The sequence below is a fragment of the Colias philodice genome, chromosome 20 (assembly GCF_061535455.1).
Source record: "Colias philodice isolate Cphi_HAF_F1 chromosome 20, ilColPhil1 Martin Lab GWU primary, whole genome shotgun sequence".
NCBI classification, from domain to species: Eukaryota; Metazoa; Arthropoda; class Insecta; order Lepidoptera; family Pieridae; genus Colias; species Colias philodice.
This window is the reverse complement of record NC_143105.1, coordinates 5,502,687-5,520,551: the sequence shown is the minus strand read 5'-3', so window position 1 is coordinate 5,520,551 and position 17,865 is coordinate 5,502,687. Positions and strand designations below refer to the sequence as shown.

General features: G+C 34.2%; 2 protein-coding genes and 1 long non-coding RNA gene across 4 annotated transcripts; 2 read left to right on the top strand and 1 right to left on the bottom strand.

Moving 5' to 3' along the window:
* Positions 1–338: 338 nt before the first annotated feature.
* LOC149479464 (uncharacterized) lies at positions 339–1,344 on the top strand. Its single transcript, XR_016317263.1, has 2 exons — positions 339–696; positions 1,125–1,344. It is a non-coding gene; the product is annotated as an uncharacterized LOC149479464 (long non-coding RNA).
* A 1,198-nt stretch (positions 1,345–2,542) lies between these two features.
* Positions 2,543–8,837, top strand: LOC149479463 (uncharacterized). Its single transcript, XM_089708182.1, has 7 exons — positions 2,543–2,799; positions 2,896–3,101; positions 3,421–3,621; positions 3,762–3,894; positions 7,160–7,301; positions 7,727–7,948; positions 8,040–8,837. Exons 1-7 carry the CDS (start codon positions 2,758–2,760, stop codon positions 8,783–8,785), a joined length of 1,692 nt encoding a protein of 563 aa, XP_089564308.1. The 5' UTR covers positions 2,543–2,757; the 3' UTR covers positions 8,786–8,837.
* Positions 8,838–8,856: 19 nt separating this feature from the next.
* On the bottom strand, positions 8,857–14,153 carry LOC149479462 (uncharacterized). 2 transcript variants are annotated; one of them, XM_089708196.1, is made up of 4 exons: positions 14,070–14,153; positions 13,782–13,854; positions 10,314–10,475; positions 8,857–9,850 (listed from the first exon to the last, which is right to left on the bottom strand). In XM_089708196.1, exons 2-4 carry the CDS (start codon positions 13,852–13,854, stop codon positions 9,015–9,017), a joined length of 1,071 nt encoding a protein of 356 aa, XP_089564322.1. In that variant the 5' UTR covers positions 14,070–14,153; the 3' UTR covers positions 8,857–9,014. The 2 variants fall into 2 exon arrangements, with proteins under 2 accessions (XP_089564322.1, XP_089564323.1); XM_089708197.1 differs by lacking the exon at positions 14,070–14,153 and having other exon boundaries at positions 13,782–13,926.
* Between the last annotated feature and the right edge of the window lie 3,712 nt (positions 14,154–17,865).

Sequence of the window (17,865 nt, the reverse complement as noted above, 5' to 3'; positions counted from 1 at the left end):
TGTCTCCGCAACTTTTTTGTCTCCGCAACTATTTTGTCTCTCCCACCTATGGGCTAGTATGAAAGTGCGCGCACGTAGCGACGCAACTCCCCATACAAATTGATGGGAGAGACAAAATAGTTGCGGAGACAAAGTTGCTCGTGCGCGCTAGCTCTTAATATGCTAAATGCACAGAACATTAAAAACAAATAGAAGTGCAAATGCGTAGACAAAGACTACGGCTAAATGACAGCAACAAGCAATGAGCATTGATGTTGACCATAGAGTAAAGTAATACTGTCAGTGGTCAGCTGTGTGACAGTGTCAGTATTATCTATGGACAGTGTGATCACCGTAGACAGAGAAACCAATAGACAAATTGATATCTTATGTCGCATTCACACAAGAAAAAGAGCAACTTATGCCGGTGTTGTGTAAAGAAATGAGAGAGAACGATAAAATTTTTTGTTTCACCCAGCGTGCCACTTTTTTCAAGAAAAGAAACCTACTTTGCTAAACAAAGTTTGACAGCTAACTATCGTCTTCCCTAAAAATATAGTTTTTACATGTTATAAGTTAGAAGTAATTCATTGTGTTTGGTTTTGAATAATTTAAACTTACCGTTAATACCTTATAAAATAATACCATGGTGCGGTGTAGTGTTAAAGGGTGTAAAAGTGATAGTGGAACGAAAATGCCTGGATTGTCTTTTCACTCGTAAGTATACAACTCTTTATCAGTTAATAGGCCTTCATGATATTTTAGCGTGTTAATATATTGTGTATCACGTGCTGTTGACTTGAATACATTGTTTAAAAACCACAAAAATAACAATTATAAATTTTAACCTAAAAAATTTTGTGTTGCCAACTTTTCTACAAATTGTTACCCACTATTATGGGAAATCTTAATATATATAAATCTCGTGTCACAATGCTTGTCCTCAATGGACTCCTAAACCACTTAACCGATTATAATAAAATTCCCACACCATGTGCAGTTCGATCCAACTTGAGAGATAGGATAGTTAAAAACATGTAGGTACTAGGTACCACGGGCGAAGCCGGGGCGGACCGCTAGTAATAATATATATTCTGCAGTGTGTATTTAATTAAATATCTGAAATATTCAATGGCTTTTTCCAGTTTTCCTGGACCGGATAATTTACGAAAAATTTGGATTGTAGCTACATGCGCACACCTGCGGTTCCAGAAAGTATTACGGCAATCACCACCACCGCAACGCTGCCCCGCTGAATTCAATGGACGCTCTTGGTTCCAACATTGAACCGGAGGGACGTAGTTAATTAAGTTAGAGATAATTTAAATGTAATTTTTTTATTACAATAAATTATTATTAAGTAAATTTCGTTTTTTTTTGCGCCTTCGCGGGTTGGTCAATATAATTAAAGTGTGTATCTGTTAATTTACGAAAATAAACATTATTTTATTTATTTTATTTTATAAAAAATAATAAACAATTGAGTTTTCATCTGCATTATCATTACATACACATTTTCATATGGGATTATGATAATGATATATACATATTATATGATATATAGGTATGTGTAAATACATAATATGTATTACCCATCTAAAAGTAATATGTTTACTATATACTAGCTGCGCTCCGCAGTTTCACCCGCGTGTCTCCACTCCTGTTGGTCTTAGTGTTACGGTAAAATATTGCCTTCCTCGATCAATGAGCTATCTAACACTGAAAGAATTTTTCAAATCGGAATCAAAGTAGTTCCTGCGAATATCCCTTCCCTACTCACCTTCACCCCGTCCCGCACTACGCCTCCTCATTGAATTATACAGTGTGTATACCTACTATTTTCTGTAATATGACACTTTTAAAAATTCGTTATATCTTTTGAATGGAATATCGCGGACTTTCTTGTAGATATTGATCCATTCTATAATAACGTAGAACATTTTTTTGTTCTATCTTCAATAGATTCCGCAGCGCACGCGATGACAGAATTTTTATTAAGGATACATTATTGCATTTTTGGTAAGGATCTCTATTTTTTTTGAAAATGCAATATAGCCTATGTTGCTCAGTGAAGATGCAGCTTTCTAATGGTGAAAGAATTTTTGAAATCGGTCCAGTAGTTTATGCGTGAAAACCATACATACATACATAATTACAAACCTTTCCTCTTTATAATATTAAGTATAGACATGTAAGTATGTACCTACATAATATCATTATGTGGATATCTCATTATTATCCACTTATGTGAATAATGATAGTGAGAGATTTGTATCTTACAAATTGTGGGGTAAATTTTCCCTCATACGGTAACCCTAAATATTGTGACGTAATCTTTTCTATCCCTTTCTGCGACACGCATTGCCGGTGTCTATTGGATTCTCCGTCTACGGTGATCACTGATCAGTGATGTTGACATTTGGTTGACATGTTGACAGTTGATTCATGATTTAATTTATTTTTATACTGACACCTATGTAGTAATCTGTGTTTTTATAAATAATATAATTAAATAATAACATCCATAACTGCGCATCATGGATACTGCCCTATTATACATTATACTCTTTGATGGATACATTTGAGCTTCCACTGTGTGAGCTTCCTTTAGATCGTTGAGGTGTGAAACTTTGTGTAATACTTTCCATAACGTGATATTGGCAAAACTGGCAAGTGGCAACGCAGTACTGCCTTCATTCATCAAAAAAGTTGCATTGAATTGAAAAATAACAATAATAATAAGTCAACCTTCATTTTCTGATTCCTAAAAAATTTACAATGAATGAGAATACAAAAAAACTATTTTTTAATAAATCAACGGTTAGTATTATTTTATTTCTTGCTTGAATCATTAATACTTACAGAGTTATAATATTGTATTATGTAGTCCTAAATATTTTTTGTTTCAATTCATAGCTATTCAGTTTAAAAGCAGAACTATTGAAAAAACAAGAGGAGGTACAAGAAAAGAAAAATCTTCCACAACATCGCTTAGAGAATTTTAAGCCTTCAGTAAAAACATCTGATAAACACAGACAAGAAGGTCAAAAAGAAAAAAGATCACTCAAAGATAATCTTGTAGCCAAGAACATTGATGACTCAGAGGCCTTTCGGAAGTCAAAGTAAGTAAAGTATTCAAAAACCTGATTCTCAGCTTATTTTCATCATTCATTACTTGACTCAAAAGTCTTACCATATTTGAAGCTACTTCCTATATGTTTAATGACTATTTGATAAGTAATATAATATGATATTATGTCTTATTTGAATATGAGCAATATAATATATTGAGTATAGTATTTGACAGCTAAGCATGTTCAGACATGAAATAATGACAACTTTTCATCCACAAAAATATTAAATCAAAAGTTACGTCTAACAATAATATATATATATATATATATGAAATTCTCTCTTTATATTCTCTCTATATATTTGCAGGGCTGCATTGGAAAAGAAAGCTCAGTTATATGAACATCTAGCAGATAGTGCCGGAAGCTCACAATTGGCTGATCGCTTCTTAGTTGATTTCAAAGAGAAGAAACAACAAGATGTTCCAAAAAGGGAGAGTTGTGATACAAAAAACGAAGCAGTTGTAGAGTCAGATACTGAAGTTTATAAAGAAGATGATGATGGCGATTGGTATTGCATTTTTATATAATATTTAATATTAATCATAAAATTATCTATTATTTTCACTGTTACATAGTTACTTATTTACGTTTCTACTTTAGAATTTATTATTAAATAATAAGTAAATGCATATTTTATAATATTTACAGGGTAGAATATGTAGATTGCTTAGGCAGGACAAGAAAATGTCTCAAGTCCGATTTAGATCTGTATAAAAAAAGGGATCAAGAGCTAATAAAGTTAATGCCTAGTAATAAAGATGAAGCAGATGCTGAACAATCGGTAAGGGTTTTTATATGTATGTTGTTATCTCGAAAGACTTGAAATACATCACAATAGGAGGCAGAATATAATATTGCATACATTTTCTTCCATAAACCTAATCTTTTAGGACTTTTTTATATTTATTGCATGAATGATATGATAGATCACATATCGACGCCCCCCGCGAATAATCCGGTAATGACCTATTACGGGGTTTTTCATGTTATGCGTTTTTCGGCATCTAGAAGTTAAAATACACCATGTAAATTTTTTTCAGAATTTTTCTATCTTTATTTACGAAGATATGAAAAATTACGCGTATATTCCATAAAATAACATTAAAATGTATTTTAAACGAATAATATGGTTTTAGATCTTTACGAAAAATAATATCAATATGCTTCGACAGTAAACATTGTTACGATATTATTCAGGTAAATAGTTTTCAACATTATTTAAGTAAGTGCGAGTACAGGCTTATTCGGGGTTTTATTAAGAAATCGATTTCCAGCTACATTCATTATGGAGTGCAAGTATGCAAGGTATTTTTTTAAACACTTTCTATTACTGAGCAAATGATTTACACGGCCTTAGAAAAATCAAAAGAGATGAAAGTTTGATAGATAAACGAGGCAGGCATCAGAATAGACCACATCGAAACCTTCATCTTCATCTTCATTAGATGCTGGTCGTCCGACTCAGGTTCTACCTGCTGCCCACAATTATAAGCCCCCATCAGTATGGCTTCATGCTACAGAGGAGCACCGAGGACGCCCTCTATACTGGTGGGCCACATCAGAAATAAGAGGGAGGAGAAGAAGATTTCTGTTGTGGTATTTCTGGACATAAAGGGAGCCTTCGACAGCGCCTGGTGGCCAGTCATAAAGGTGCGGTTGGCCGAAGTTGGGTGTCCGGAGAACGTAAGGCGGGTGATCAGCAGATACCTGAGTGGAAGAGGTGTGAAAGTTACCTAACTTTCACACCTCTTGTCCCCCGCATACCTGCGGGTGTGAAGTGAGTAGAGATACCAACAAGGTCCGTGCAGGGTTCCATAGGTGGGCCGCTCCTGTGGGACCTCTTGCTGGATGTTAGAGGAGATGGATGTGTTTTGTCAGGCTTTTGCCGAAGACATTGTGCTAGTGTTTGATGGAGATACTGCTTTAGAAGTAGAGACGAAGACAAACTGCACATTGAGGAAAATTGACGAATGGGGTGTCAGAAATAAACAAAAATTCGCACCACACAAGAAATGTGCCCTGCTCTCGACACGAAAATTAAAATTTGACATGCCACGACTTGTAATGGGGAGTGTGGACATCCAATATTTCGAAAGTATTAAGATACTGGGCCTTACTATTGATGGCGGCCTGACATTGACCGAAACGTCGGGAGCGTTTGCAAAAAGGCAATCGCTTAGCAAGAGCAGCTAGAGTAAGTTGGGGGCTTAACCCGCAAGTAGTTAAGACTATATATATCACAGTTATAGAACCGACTATCTTGTATGCATCAGCAGCGTGGGCACCCACTACGGAAAAGATGGGGGTCCAAAAGAGGCTTAACACCGTTCAACGGGGTTTTGCCCAGAAGATCTGCAGAGCATATCGGACTTTCTCCCTGAACTCTGCGATGCTGTTGGCTGGGATTCTCCCTCTTGACCTCAGGATACTCGAAGCTTCGAAGCTTTATGAGATCAAGAGGGGTGTGTCGCACCCGGCGGTGTTGAGGGACAGGGAGGTGGAACGAATGGCTCTTGCGATTGAGGACGCACATCCGGCAGAGCATGTAGAGCTGGGGCTCGGCTTGATAAATGAGGAAACCTATGCTGACATGGTTAACAGCCACGTCCACAGGGTCTATACGGACGGCAGCAAGATTGAGGGTCGAGTCGGAGCCGCCCTTTCCGTATGGAAAGGTGATGCCGAGACAAAGGCCATTAAGCTTGCGTTGCCACCGTATTGTACCGTCTATCAGGCTGAGCTCCTAGCGCTCAAAAGAGCAGTAGACATAGCCTGCAAGAGTGGAGCGGCAAAGGTCGGTGTCCTTATTGACTCCAGATCGGCACTCCAGGCGGTTACCCTGAGTTCCCCTCATCCCCTGGCTGTGCAAACACGGGCGGCCCTCCGAAAAGCTGCATTGCAGAGGCGGGAGGTCTCCCTGTTTTGGATTAAGGCGCACGCAGGGCGGGGAACGAACGGGCAGACGAGTTAGCCAAGGAGGCCGCTCTGGGGTTGAGGAGGAAACCGGATAACGATCTGTGTCCTGTTTCATTCGTCAAGCGTATTTTGAGACAGGCTACGATCAGCGAATGGGATAGGAGATACGATGTAGGAGGAACGGCCGGAGTCACGAAGCTCTTTTTCCCAAGCGCTGCTACTGCATAGAAGGTAGTCGGGAAAAAGACATCACACACCACACCATACAAGTACTGACTGGTCACGGTGGATTCGCATTCTGTGAGGTTCTGATGAGGATTCTGATTAAATTTTTAACTGTAATAGGACCATAGTATAATTTTCATGATTATGTAATCATGTGTAATAGTCGTGTCTTCAGTGCAGTGTCTATTTTTTATAATAATAATAACTATCGTGTTTTGTGAAACAATCCAAAGTTGTTTCATTTACTAAAATGTCCTGTATTTCATAAAATATACTATAATAATCATCAAATAATACTTAAGTAAACTATTCGAATAAACAGTAATAGTTATAACAATAAAATGTACGTTACTGTTAAACAATCGAATAACCAAATAATAGATTTTTACAAATGTTCAGTATACAAAACAAATAACACGAATATTAGCGCAACAAGATATTACTGTTGCCGTCGAAAATATAAATTTACACGAACAATATAGTAAGTGACATTACTGACCAGAGCTTGACCTACACTAGTATAGTAAAATGCATCCAGCTAAATTATAACGAAGCCCTTGGGACTACTTAAATTTTGTTGAAATAACCAGATAGCTGAAAAAATTAGCTTCCATATGCGATATTAAAAGTCTCTCATACTTGTTGTTTAATGGAGTTATTAAGGAAAAATGGTTTTTTATTTTTCCTGAACATTTTCACTTTTACGATTACCGGATTATTCGCGGGGGGCGTCGATATTTCAATTTATTTGAACAAATTCTTGTGGTATTTTCTTCTTAAGTTAATTTTCCTGTGAATTTAGTATTTACATAAGTTTATTTTATAATAGGGCTTTTTAAGTCAAAAATATAGTATTTACGATGATATTAATTATGATGTGTACAATTCTAAAATATATTGCACAGGCTTCATCAAAACCAGAAAAACCATTTTTAGTGCAAAAAACAAATGACTATCTGCAATCATTAAGGGAGAAATGGGAACAGAAAGAAAAGGAGCTATTGGCAAAAGACAATGACATTCATTACCAAGATCTTTTGTTTGATGGTAAGTTTATTAGCAATTTGAAGTTATTATGAATAGTTACTATGAATTTGATGAAACAAAATTATCAATCACATATAACACGTTTTTAGCGTGCGTCAGAGTGTTAACCTGATGCTGAACATTACACCTATGCATGCTTAAAAACGATGATATTCTCCTTAATACTGCCTTTCAATATTGATGTGATGTATGGTGTACGCATACTATTTTTCTCTAGAACCTGCACTGCGTTAAAGAAGCGATCTATCTAAAAAAGTCTAGTTATTTCTTATGAAATGAGTATATTAATTATTAATACTCCATGATTTTAGTTACCTCCAAGTCAATCATACAAATGTCACATCATGACTATTCACAAATTATAGTCTAAAAAACTGTGACTGTGTAACACATTTTTTTATATTAACTTGAAAAACAATTTACAGAGGCAAGAATGCACGGTGTTGGTTATTATTCGTTCAGCACGGATGAAGCAGAGCGTAGGAAGCAAATGGAGGAACTGATCAAAAAACGAGATGAAACACTTAAAGCCCAAAAGCAAGCTGAAGAAATGAGGAAGAAGCGCGATGAATTGGTAGCAGCTAGAGTAGCTGCAGCTCGGGCTAGGCAGAGAATGAGAGCAGGCTTGCCACCAGAGGACCCTGAAGGTGAGACAAATTATTACGAACTTCTCATTTAGGAAAATAAAATAAAAAATAGTTTGCAAATTATATTAATTGAACAACCTTTTTATTGCAGAAAAGAAAAACGAATTCACTAAATGCCTTCTTGAATTCTTAAACGAAAAGAAAAATGAAGCCGAGAATAAAGCAAAAGAGGAAGAGAAAAGATTGCGAGAGGAACGCGAAAAAGAAAGGCAAAAGCAAAGGGAGGCATATATACGCGAGTGGGACTTGGGTAAAGAAGGCGTTGAGGATAAAGTGAAGAAATTTAAAGAAATGACACAGGAGGAATATGTGGAACAACAAAGAGCGAAACGGATTGATGAATTCGCACCTCCCGAAACATCTAACGTTTCTCTTAAATCAAAATATACCTTTGACAACCAAGGGAATAAACGAGATTCAAATATACAGAAGACGTGGTCAGATGTCAGACCTAAAACACCACCTCCGCCTGATATTGGTGATGTTAGTAACATAGAACCAAAGGGCCTTTATTTCACGACAAAGAAACAAGAGAAAACTGTAAAGTATAAAAACTTTATAAAAGCACAAGAAGTTGTTCCTATACAAAACGAATTAAGTGATGAAGAGGATGAAACAAAAAACAAGAGGCCCGAAAAAAGAAAACATGAATCAAATCACGCTGAAATAGCACCACCACCAACTTACGAATATTATGGGCCTGTTCCCAAAAACGTTAAATCGAAAACCCCCTTTCATTCTGATATAAGGGAATCCTTTGCACAGGGTGCAAAAAGTTTAGAAGCCAAACCAAGTAGTATACATTTATCAAAACATTATGACTTTACATTTGATTAGAGTGTATCTGTTGGTTTTAATTTTGAAATAAAACAATATATTATATTACAAATCATATTTTATTGCACAAATACTAAATGTATTTCCCAATTTTTATAAATCGCTTTTTACTTATTTTTACCTACACTAATATCACAACACAATGCTTTAATGAAAAAAAAGGTGAGATCATAATTGACTACAAAGAATACTAGCTCGTGAAAGGATATATGTAATTTTTATTTGTTATTTAAAATACGGTCTCGAAATAAAAGTTAAACACTGCAATAATAAGTAAATATAGGTTTAATTTGAACTTTTCAGAACCATTCTTATGGTTTGCTTTCTCAGTTGTTATTTCTATCCCTTCAGTGGTAGTTACGGTTGACTCTTCAGATAAAGTTGTCTGGACATTTTCTTTACCGTTTACAGCATTTGGTTTGTCACTTTCTTGCAGTGCTTCTGCAGTAGGTAATTCTTCACTAGGCTTTATTAAATTGTCCGGCAATGGGTTATCAACCTTATTTAGTTCTGTAATTTTTATCGTAGATTCTAATGATACAGGCGTTGTTTCTATATTATTATTCTCATCTATACTCTCAGTCATTTCATTTGTTTGAAGTGTAGTTTTCTCAGCTTCATGTTTATCGTCATCGACATTAATTTCTGGATTTCTATCTGTAACTGGATCTTTTGATTCGCCTTCAACCAGTGATTCACTTTCTTCTGAATCGTTGACTATTTTTATATGAGTTACAAAATTCTTCTCATTCATATATTTTTTATTCGTTTCGTTTTGTTTGAATTCTATAGCAATTAAACTAGGATTGGTACTGGGAATATTTTCTTCAATTTCAATTGTTGTCACAATAGGTTCATTGATGCTCTTTTTGGTTCGTTTTTTTATTTGTTTTTGAGTTTTTTCCATAAGTTCTGCGAATGCCTTATCTTCACGATCAGTGTTTTGTCCATTGCAAAGGTCTCCTTTGCAAGGACATGTCATTTTCCACGTTTTTGTAGTATTGCAAAAATCTAAATAACATTCGTCTTGATAAATTTTCACACAGTATCTTGATTCTACGTACGCTGAAATGTAACAAAAAATACAGCATAATTTACGTTTCATTTTTTAAATATCACGATTGATTTATGTATTACCTACATATTACTTTTTTATTCTATATGTTTAAAACAACGAAACAAGATATATAATATTCTTAATGTTGTTTTCTATTTATATAATTACTGACCCGATTTTAAAGAAATCTTGACTGTTACTGTAATCTAAGGTTACTGTTATATTTAATATTGATGTCTGATACTATAAAGACTTGAGTTGCTATTTTGTTGGAAGCCTTAAATTAATTATTGGTATTGTAACATTAAGGTAGGTTTAAGAAATTATTAACAACTTATTTACCCTGTAAATGTTCTATATCAAAGATAGGATTAGGTACAAAACAGTCCAATACAATTAGTTCTGTTGTAACGAACTTCTGTCACCCAGAATTAGGTTTGTACGTTGTTTTAAAAAAGTGCTTTTAATTACGTGGAGCTGTCGCGACAATTGCGCAGTGCGTAAGGCCCGGGTCGCAGGTCGTGACGTGCGCTTTGGGCGCGTCGCACGGCGGCGCGCGGCGGCTGCGGTGCACTTGCTCAGCGAGCGGGCCGCACCAGTAGCACTGTCTGCCATCTTCAGCGTTTATGTACACTGGAAGTAGAGAAATACATACATTTTTAAACAAAATAGTTCTAATGTTATAAATTTTTCAAGAATAGAATAAATTGATTGCCCTGGCGGGATCACGGGTGGCTGAATTGGTCGGGCGCGGCATCCGCCCGGGATTGGTGAGAAACGCGCGTTCGAATCCAGCCTCGTGATTAAATTTTTTATATTCTTTAAAAATTTATATTTACAAAGCATTTAAATGCCATAAATCCAAAATATAAAGTTTTAATGTTTTTTCTGTTTTACGTAGAAAAGTGTTAGAAGCTTTATTGTAGGTACTATCCTATTATCATTATAATTAAGCTAGCTTTTTTTAAGTGGTGAGAGTTTATATTAGTTATGCATCTTACATATCTCATTTATTGAGATATTTAAGATGCGTCATATTTATTTCATATACCATTTTTGTACGGTATCTGTGTCATACTATTTCAATACTGCTTTTAATCCATTTCCGCAACGCCGTACAAAAATCATGGAGACAAGGGGAAAAAATCTCTACCTGTACTTTCGAATTCTCATCTGCACTCAGTTTGAATCTTATTATTTTATGCTCTTATATTGTTCTAGATAGGTCACCTGGTGGTTCAAATGATCCATAAATTTTTCAACATGGGCCTGTACCTAGTCTATAAGGTATTCGGTATCAATCTACAAAGATTTAGAATATCCTTGAATAACTGTTATACTCGATAAGGTTCATTAATGTAGTCGTACCTAATTGATATTTAATTAATATACAGTCGGGAGCAAAATTCGATGAGCGTCTTGGGGTGGGGCAGTAAATGTATTATTAATTAATTATAGGTGTATGTACAAGGTTTGCCTAATATTCGTTTGAAGATATTTTAATGAATATTAGAATTACACATACGATGACTTTGAATTCCCGTCATATCCATATTAGGGTTAAAATATCTTACCAGAATTATGTAATTGTGAATGTAACGTTCACGAGCATTACCTACTAATTATTTGTAATCCAAAGAGCTCACGTTTAATCCACACTGACAGACGTGCGATTAATTTAGTCCCTACTGTTTCATATAATATTCCCTCGCGTCACGCCAACTGCGGTGGTTTGAAGGTAAACACGTAGTTATTCGTTCTAATAAAGTCGATGTTTTTACATTGTATTTCTGTAGAAACAATGCTTGAGAATATAAAATGCAATAAATGTGCAAATTCAAAACATAAGTAAATTCAAATTCCAGGGGCTACGGGGCTACGCCAGCTACGTATTTCATTCAAAGACTATTGTTGTCAATATAATATGATGAATGAATGAATGAAAATGCTTTAATGCTTTGAAAATAAATATGTAAAATAAAGACAAGATTTTACAGGAATAGCAAGGGGCGGCCTTATCGCTAGGGAGCGATCTCTACGGTTTACCACTACACTACGGTCTCTATATTATATTATATTACCTACTACAATTTTCTCATGAAAGCTGCAAATAACAATTGGCAATGAATTGATTACTATTGCGTAAACGGATAATCGCGTTATGTTTGGATTGATATATATTTATTACGAATATAAGTACATAATATTTTATAATGAAGTATGAAAATTATTCAATGCTGTAACCATTTTCACATTACATTATTAAATATTTAACACAATAATATGAAAGTACAAATTATTCTCTATTGAAGTAAAGTATTTCGTCTCATATTGTATTCTTATACAGCGAAGTCTTAACACAAGCGTTTAACAATTTAAGATAAGTGACGATGGAGTAACGTTCTATTCCAAGCCCAACTTGACACCTAAAGTTAGGAAAACTTTGTCCTTTGCATGTTTTATTGAGCATGTTGCGAGACTTCTATAAAATAGGAAGTTCATGATTTCTGAGGTATTTCGTGAAGCATCTGTAGACCGTACAAAAATATTATCAAACTGTAAAGTTTTGTTTGTTTATTGGTATTAGATGGTCAATTTATCGATGAAGGCTTATAGGCTATATTGCTGTATAACGTTACGTAGGGACACAGCATGGACACAGCTAGTAAAGCATAATTATTTTCTCGGTATTATTCTATTTAACATCACTATATATAGGTAGTTTAAAGCTACAAAGGTGTATTTATTAATATTATTAAGGACATGATTATTAATTTGATTACGTAAATTTTTAGTTTATTTCCAAGTTCCAGCTTGTCGGCTACTAAAAATAAACAAAGTAAATATTCGTAACTAAAGCTTTTTACCTACGTAAACTAAACTTCGACAATCAATTAACAATGTAAATGTTAGAATTACTCAAGTAGGTAATGATCGATACATCAACATTTCATTTCTGACCTATGTAGAAAGAATCGTATAATGCCTATAATTATTGTGGCTTTGTTCCGTTACAATAATTACGTATAATTTATAACGTGTCTCCCATTGTCATTTGGGTCAATTCAACAATGAGTATAAAAGTTCACCATAGAATACACTTGGGAAAGTTTTGCAATATGTTCCCTTATTTGAACATGTTTTATTGGAATAAAAGAATTTATAACCTCACTACGTAGGTAGTGAGGTTATTCAGTTTTATTATCAACTAAAATATAATAAAGGTTTTAATAATGTTTTTATTTTAGTTTATTTTTCACCAGTAATATATAAATATTAAAAAGTGATTCAAGAAGGTTATTGTATTGATTTTCTTTGCAGACAAAGAAACTTTCAATTTAAATTATGTATAAGGCAGATATTATCATGGGAATCGCGTCAGCTTCTTCCATGGTCAAAGAAATGCGTGAATATTTAACCACATGTTGGATATAAAAGCAATTTGATACCTTTACAGTACATATGTACTACATTAATATATGTATGTGCAGTAGGTATACAGCAGTGGGTGTGTAAAAGATATCAAATTTATTTCATAATAAACAATCTTTCAGTTATCACGTCTCAGAATATCTAATGAATGTATATGAAAATACTGTAGCGTATAATTTATACAAACGCACATATGTAAAACGACGAACGACGTTTGATGTCCACGCATTAAAAAAAAAAGGATCTGCAATTATGATTCTATGTTTTTTAACTTTAATAAAAAATGTTTCCAATAACATCAAACAAAAATTTAATTCAAATTTACGAAAACTAAGCTTAAATAAAATTTCAGCAAACAACGAAAATAAATTGTGATTGTTCCAAAGCTTTGTTTTTGAATCGGTGTTTATTTGTTACAAAACAAAACGAAAAGCGAATTAAAACGGTAGCGTTTATAACAAAAGTTTATATTTCGATTGCTATATTATTTATAGCAGGAATACTCACCACTTAACGAAATGAAAGCCGCAACGCTCAGCAGAAATGTTGATGTTGAACCGTAAAACTTTGTTCCCGCCATCTGAGTCCGGCGAAGTATCCAAGAAAATGAAACATGAAAAATAGATTACACTACTTTACTGGCTGAGGAATATAAAATATTAATATTATGTGGGAAACTAATTAAAAATTCCAAATATTGTTTAGCTTAGCTTTCCAATTAAAATAACTGGTTTAGCACAATGTGTTCAAAGACAAATGAATATATATTTGTTGTAATAGAAGATAGATAGATACCTAGATTGTCTCTGTATTTTCCTTCATGGACTGAAGTAATGTGTTAAATGTGACGAGTGATAAGGACAGTTCGCGCGCACGCCAGGCGACTACGCGCACACTGCGCCTTTTCAACCGCTCGTAGCGCGTAGCGGTGACGTAGCCGTAACTAGTTCGCTGTCGTGTAAACTGCTATAAATAATTGCTTGTAGTATGTAGTACGAAGAGCTCTTAAATAAACAGGGTGTTTTTAAAAGCGTTAAATACGTACTTTTATTTTTTGATAGTTTATTTGTGTAAAATAGTCCATTCTATTTTACTCATTATAATGTATAACGGGTTTGAGTCCTCGTGATCGAATTTTTCTATTTTTTATAAATTTATATTTATAAAGCATTTGAATGCTATAAAACCAAGCTATCAATATGCGAAACTTTCAATATTATTAATTATACTATTATTGTATGATTCCATGAGTTTAATGCTCATTCATAATAAAATGGCTTTTATGCGAAACTCAAAAAATTTCAGCAAAACAGCAATGATTAAAAAAGACAAAAGTTTTCATAGCAATACACAACTTTGGATTAGTTTCAGCATTTTGTTTTAAAAGCATAAAATATTGTTTGCTTCAATGTGAACGGGAAGTAATTGGATTTTGGTTGGTTTTAGATGAGCAGCCGGAATTCCCGTTTGTATTAGGTATTTGGCTAGATATTGTGGTCGTGGGAGGCATTGTGAACGATGTAGGTCATCAGAGCATCGCCGTGCAGTCTGCAATGCGGTGCCTAGCGCCACTCGAATCATTCATTTTTATAAAATGAACACGGTGTAAGAGACAGTGGACATCGATCACAGATTTTGTAGATATAATAATTTGATTCGTGTAACAATATAGCATGATATCATGCAAAGTAAAACTTGTTTTCGTAGATAATTGTCATGATACTTATTTTTATTTTGCTGTTGATATCAAATATTTATTGTATCTTATTATTTTATAATTTGAATAACTAACGCAATATGTAGTGTTAAAGTGATAACATGTTTTTACATAGATTATTCTTTTAGAAATATATGTATTCAATAATTCATTAATAATAAATAAATTAATTAATACATTATGCAGAACGTTGTTATTCAGACGCAGACAGACATTCATCGAGATTGCAATTTATTTTGTATCTACATTTGGGATTAGGGTTGGAGTACAAATAAAATAAATGATTTCAGGTGAAGCATATATTTTATTTTCGTATATACTCGTAATATGTTGTACAGAGTTTGTTAATTTAAATTGCTTCACGTTACACTGACAGTTAAAAATTAAACATGGCCGCTATGAGGGTTTCGGGATTGGCGGGAACGAATTGTACGCTGTGATATTTATGCAGAGGTTGGGTAGACTGGTCTTCTATCTTCATTATAGGTACTTCGAGCTGCCAGCAGTGTTGTGCGAATTGCGATAAATGGCACTATTTGTATAGATTTGCACACTTGAGGCGTATTTCACCTTTATATTCGTTACTAAGCAATCTCGGCTTAACCTGGAAAAATGCGTTCGTACCGTCGCTCATAAAATTGTTTATTTACGATAATATACTGTTTTTTCGTAAAGATTAGTAAAGGAGATAATATTGTTGTAATATCTATTCAATCGTTGTCCATATAGAAGGATATTTCCTTTAGAGATATGTATTTGAAATGTTATACTTTCAATAATGCACATTATACATGAGCTTAAAGGTGCCCGTTTCGTGTTTACTGTCTCGAGAGAATGCCACGTCTTCGTGTTAGATAAACGTGTTATCAATATATCTGTTTTTCCGTGAGAGGGGTGGATAATGTGAGGTGTGAATTTAAAAGGATTTTCGAGTTCGTAAAAAATATAATAACATGTCCTTATTTTCCTCACTTGAGAGTTTCAATTAAGTATTTTTGATTCATCAAATAAATTCACAGGATATAACAATAAAGTGAAATCATATGAAATAAATATATAAACTACTTATATAAGTATATCGCTTCCTCACTGCTCGCTCGTGATAATAATTTATTTGTGTTCCAATTTTTTACCAAATCGAAGGACTATTTTTAGTAAATTTGAGTATACAAGTGCTGCAAAGATTTGATTAAATCTATTATAAAAAGTAAAATCATTCAAGTAGTATTAGTACTAGAAATAGGTATTTTTCGTTGTGTATTAGATATTGTCATCTAATAATGCAAATAGGCTATTAGGCTGCTTTTAATACCACCTGCACAATTCCACCACCGCACTGCCCGGCACAAGCAAAAATATCATCCACACCACCTGGATGCATGGCGCTCGACAACCGTGCGTTTCGCACGTCATTTCCTACCCCGTGCTACACTCTTGTGGAACAATTTACCACCTTCCGTGTTCCCCAACCAATACGACATGGGAACCTTCAAGCAAAGAGCCTACACCTTCCTGAAAAACCAACTTCCACCTTAAAACCGGCAATACGATCGCAGTGTTCCCAACGCTGTGATCGTCATGGGCGGCGTCTATCACCTACCTCCAAGTGAGTCGCCTGCCCTATTGCTAGGGTTACTATAAAAAAAAAAAAAAAAAAAAAAAAAAGGCTAAAGGAAATTACTATTGACTGTATTTACATAACAAAATGAAACGGACTTTGCTGATCTACATAGTTGATTAGTTTTCTTATTTACAGTTAACGTAAAAAAGACAATTCATTTTACTATTTCATTCGTAGGTTACTAATGGCGACTCCTTCCTTTCCGGATGGGAAAGTTAATTGAGTCTGACCTCTTGCGCATTCATTAATAGTTTACTTGCTAATGATCTTTTTTTTTTCGTTGCATAAGTAGGTATATATACTGTGAGGGGAAAAGATAAGGCACGAATTGGGTCATCATGCTTATTTTGGGAGGTACAATTGTTAACAAGGTCAGTTCTTATTTGGTACTAAATAATAAATGTTTTATTCTGTTATTTTATACCGGCTAAAGTAAACAGTCTCGTTTTCTCTTCCAGAGAAATGTCGGAAATTTTTCAACCACATGAAGTTTGAATCGAAGTTAAAATAATTTGAATAACAAAACAAAGAAATGTTTTAACATTTAAGTATGTTGAAAAAATTTTACGTGTTTGTCTTTTTTAGTTATGTAAGTTCTTTTTCACAGTTATAGTGCTCTCGAATATCTGCTCGATAATTAGATTATCGTGCAGATAAAAAAAAAGGATTGCGGATTTGATCAAGTGGATATATTGTGGCCATGAACTTATAACGTGTTCAGCGATTACACGTAACTGCACAGTGGTGTCCCACATCTAGCCCCACGTGCAACATTGTCGTCAAGCTAAAAATAAACTATGCCTTTGCTCTATATCTACGCATTAGTATGGGACAGAAACAAAATTGTTCATCAAACTTTGTAATTTTAACCTATCTACCTCCTGGTCCATTGGAAAATTGATTTCGTTTATAGTGTAAGTAATTATTATACGAGTAGCTTATGATTTACAGTATTTGATTTTAATAAAGCATCTAAATTTATCAGTTGATATTATGTATGATAAAAAAAAGAAATGTTCGTGACAGTCTTGGTGTGCGGATCCGAGATCATAATTTGATTTACCCCATGAAAGTCTTAATTATTAAACTTCCTAATTAATTACCCAAGTTTTCAAACGGATGAAATTAATTTTATCTATAGAACGTTATATTTTTTCTCAAACACCTAACACGAGCGAAGTTTGGCTATAAAATATCGAACCGTTCGTGGCACGGTTGAAACTTGGATGATAAAAGTGGCGTATTAAATATTG

What these genes read in the sequence shown, in the direction of transcription:
- LOC149479462 (XM_089708196.1), bottom strand. Translation starts at nt 13,854, where the DNA reads ATGGCGGGAACAAAGTTTTACGGTTCAACATCAACATTTCTGCTGAGC. An exon ending in GGCTTTCATTTCGTTAAGTG is followed by an intron (nt 10,476 to 13,781) that starts GTGAGTATTCCT and finishes CTCTACTTCCAG; the next exon opens with TGTACATAAACGCTGAAGAT. An exon ending in AATTGTCGCGACAGCTCCAC is followed by an intron (nt 9,851 to 10,313) that starts GTAATTAAAAGC and finishes GTTACATTTCAG; the next exon opens with CGTACGTAGAATCAAGATAC.
- LOC149479463 (XM_089708182.1), top strand. Translation starts at nt 2,758, where the DNA reads ATGAATGAGAATACAAAAAAACTATTTTTTAATAAATCAACG. An exon ending in AAGCAGATGCTGAACAATCG is followed by an intron (nt 3,895 to 7,159) that starts GTAAGGGTTTTT and finishes TATATTGCACAG; the next exon opens with GCTTCATCAAAACCAGAAAA. An exon ending in CCAAGATCTTTTGTTTGATG is followed by an intron (nt 7,302 to 7,726) that starts GTAAGTTTATTA and finishes AACAATTTACAG; the next exon opens with AGGCAAGAATGCACGGTGTT.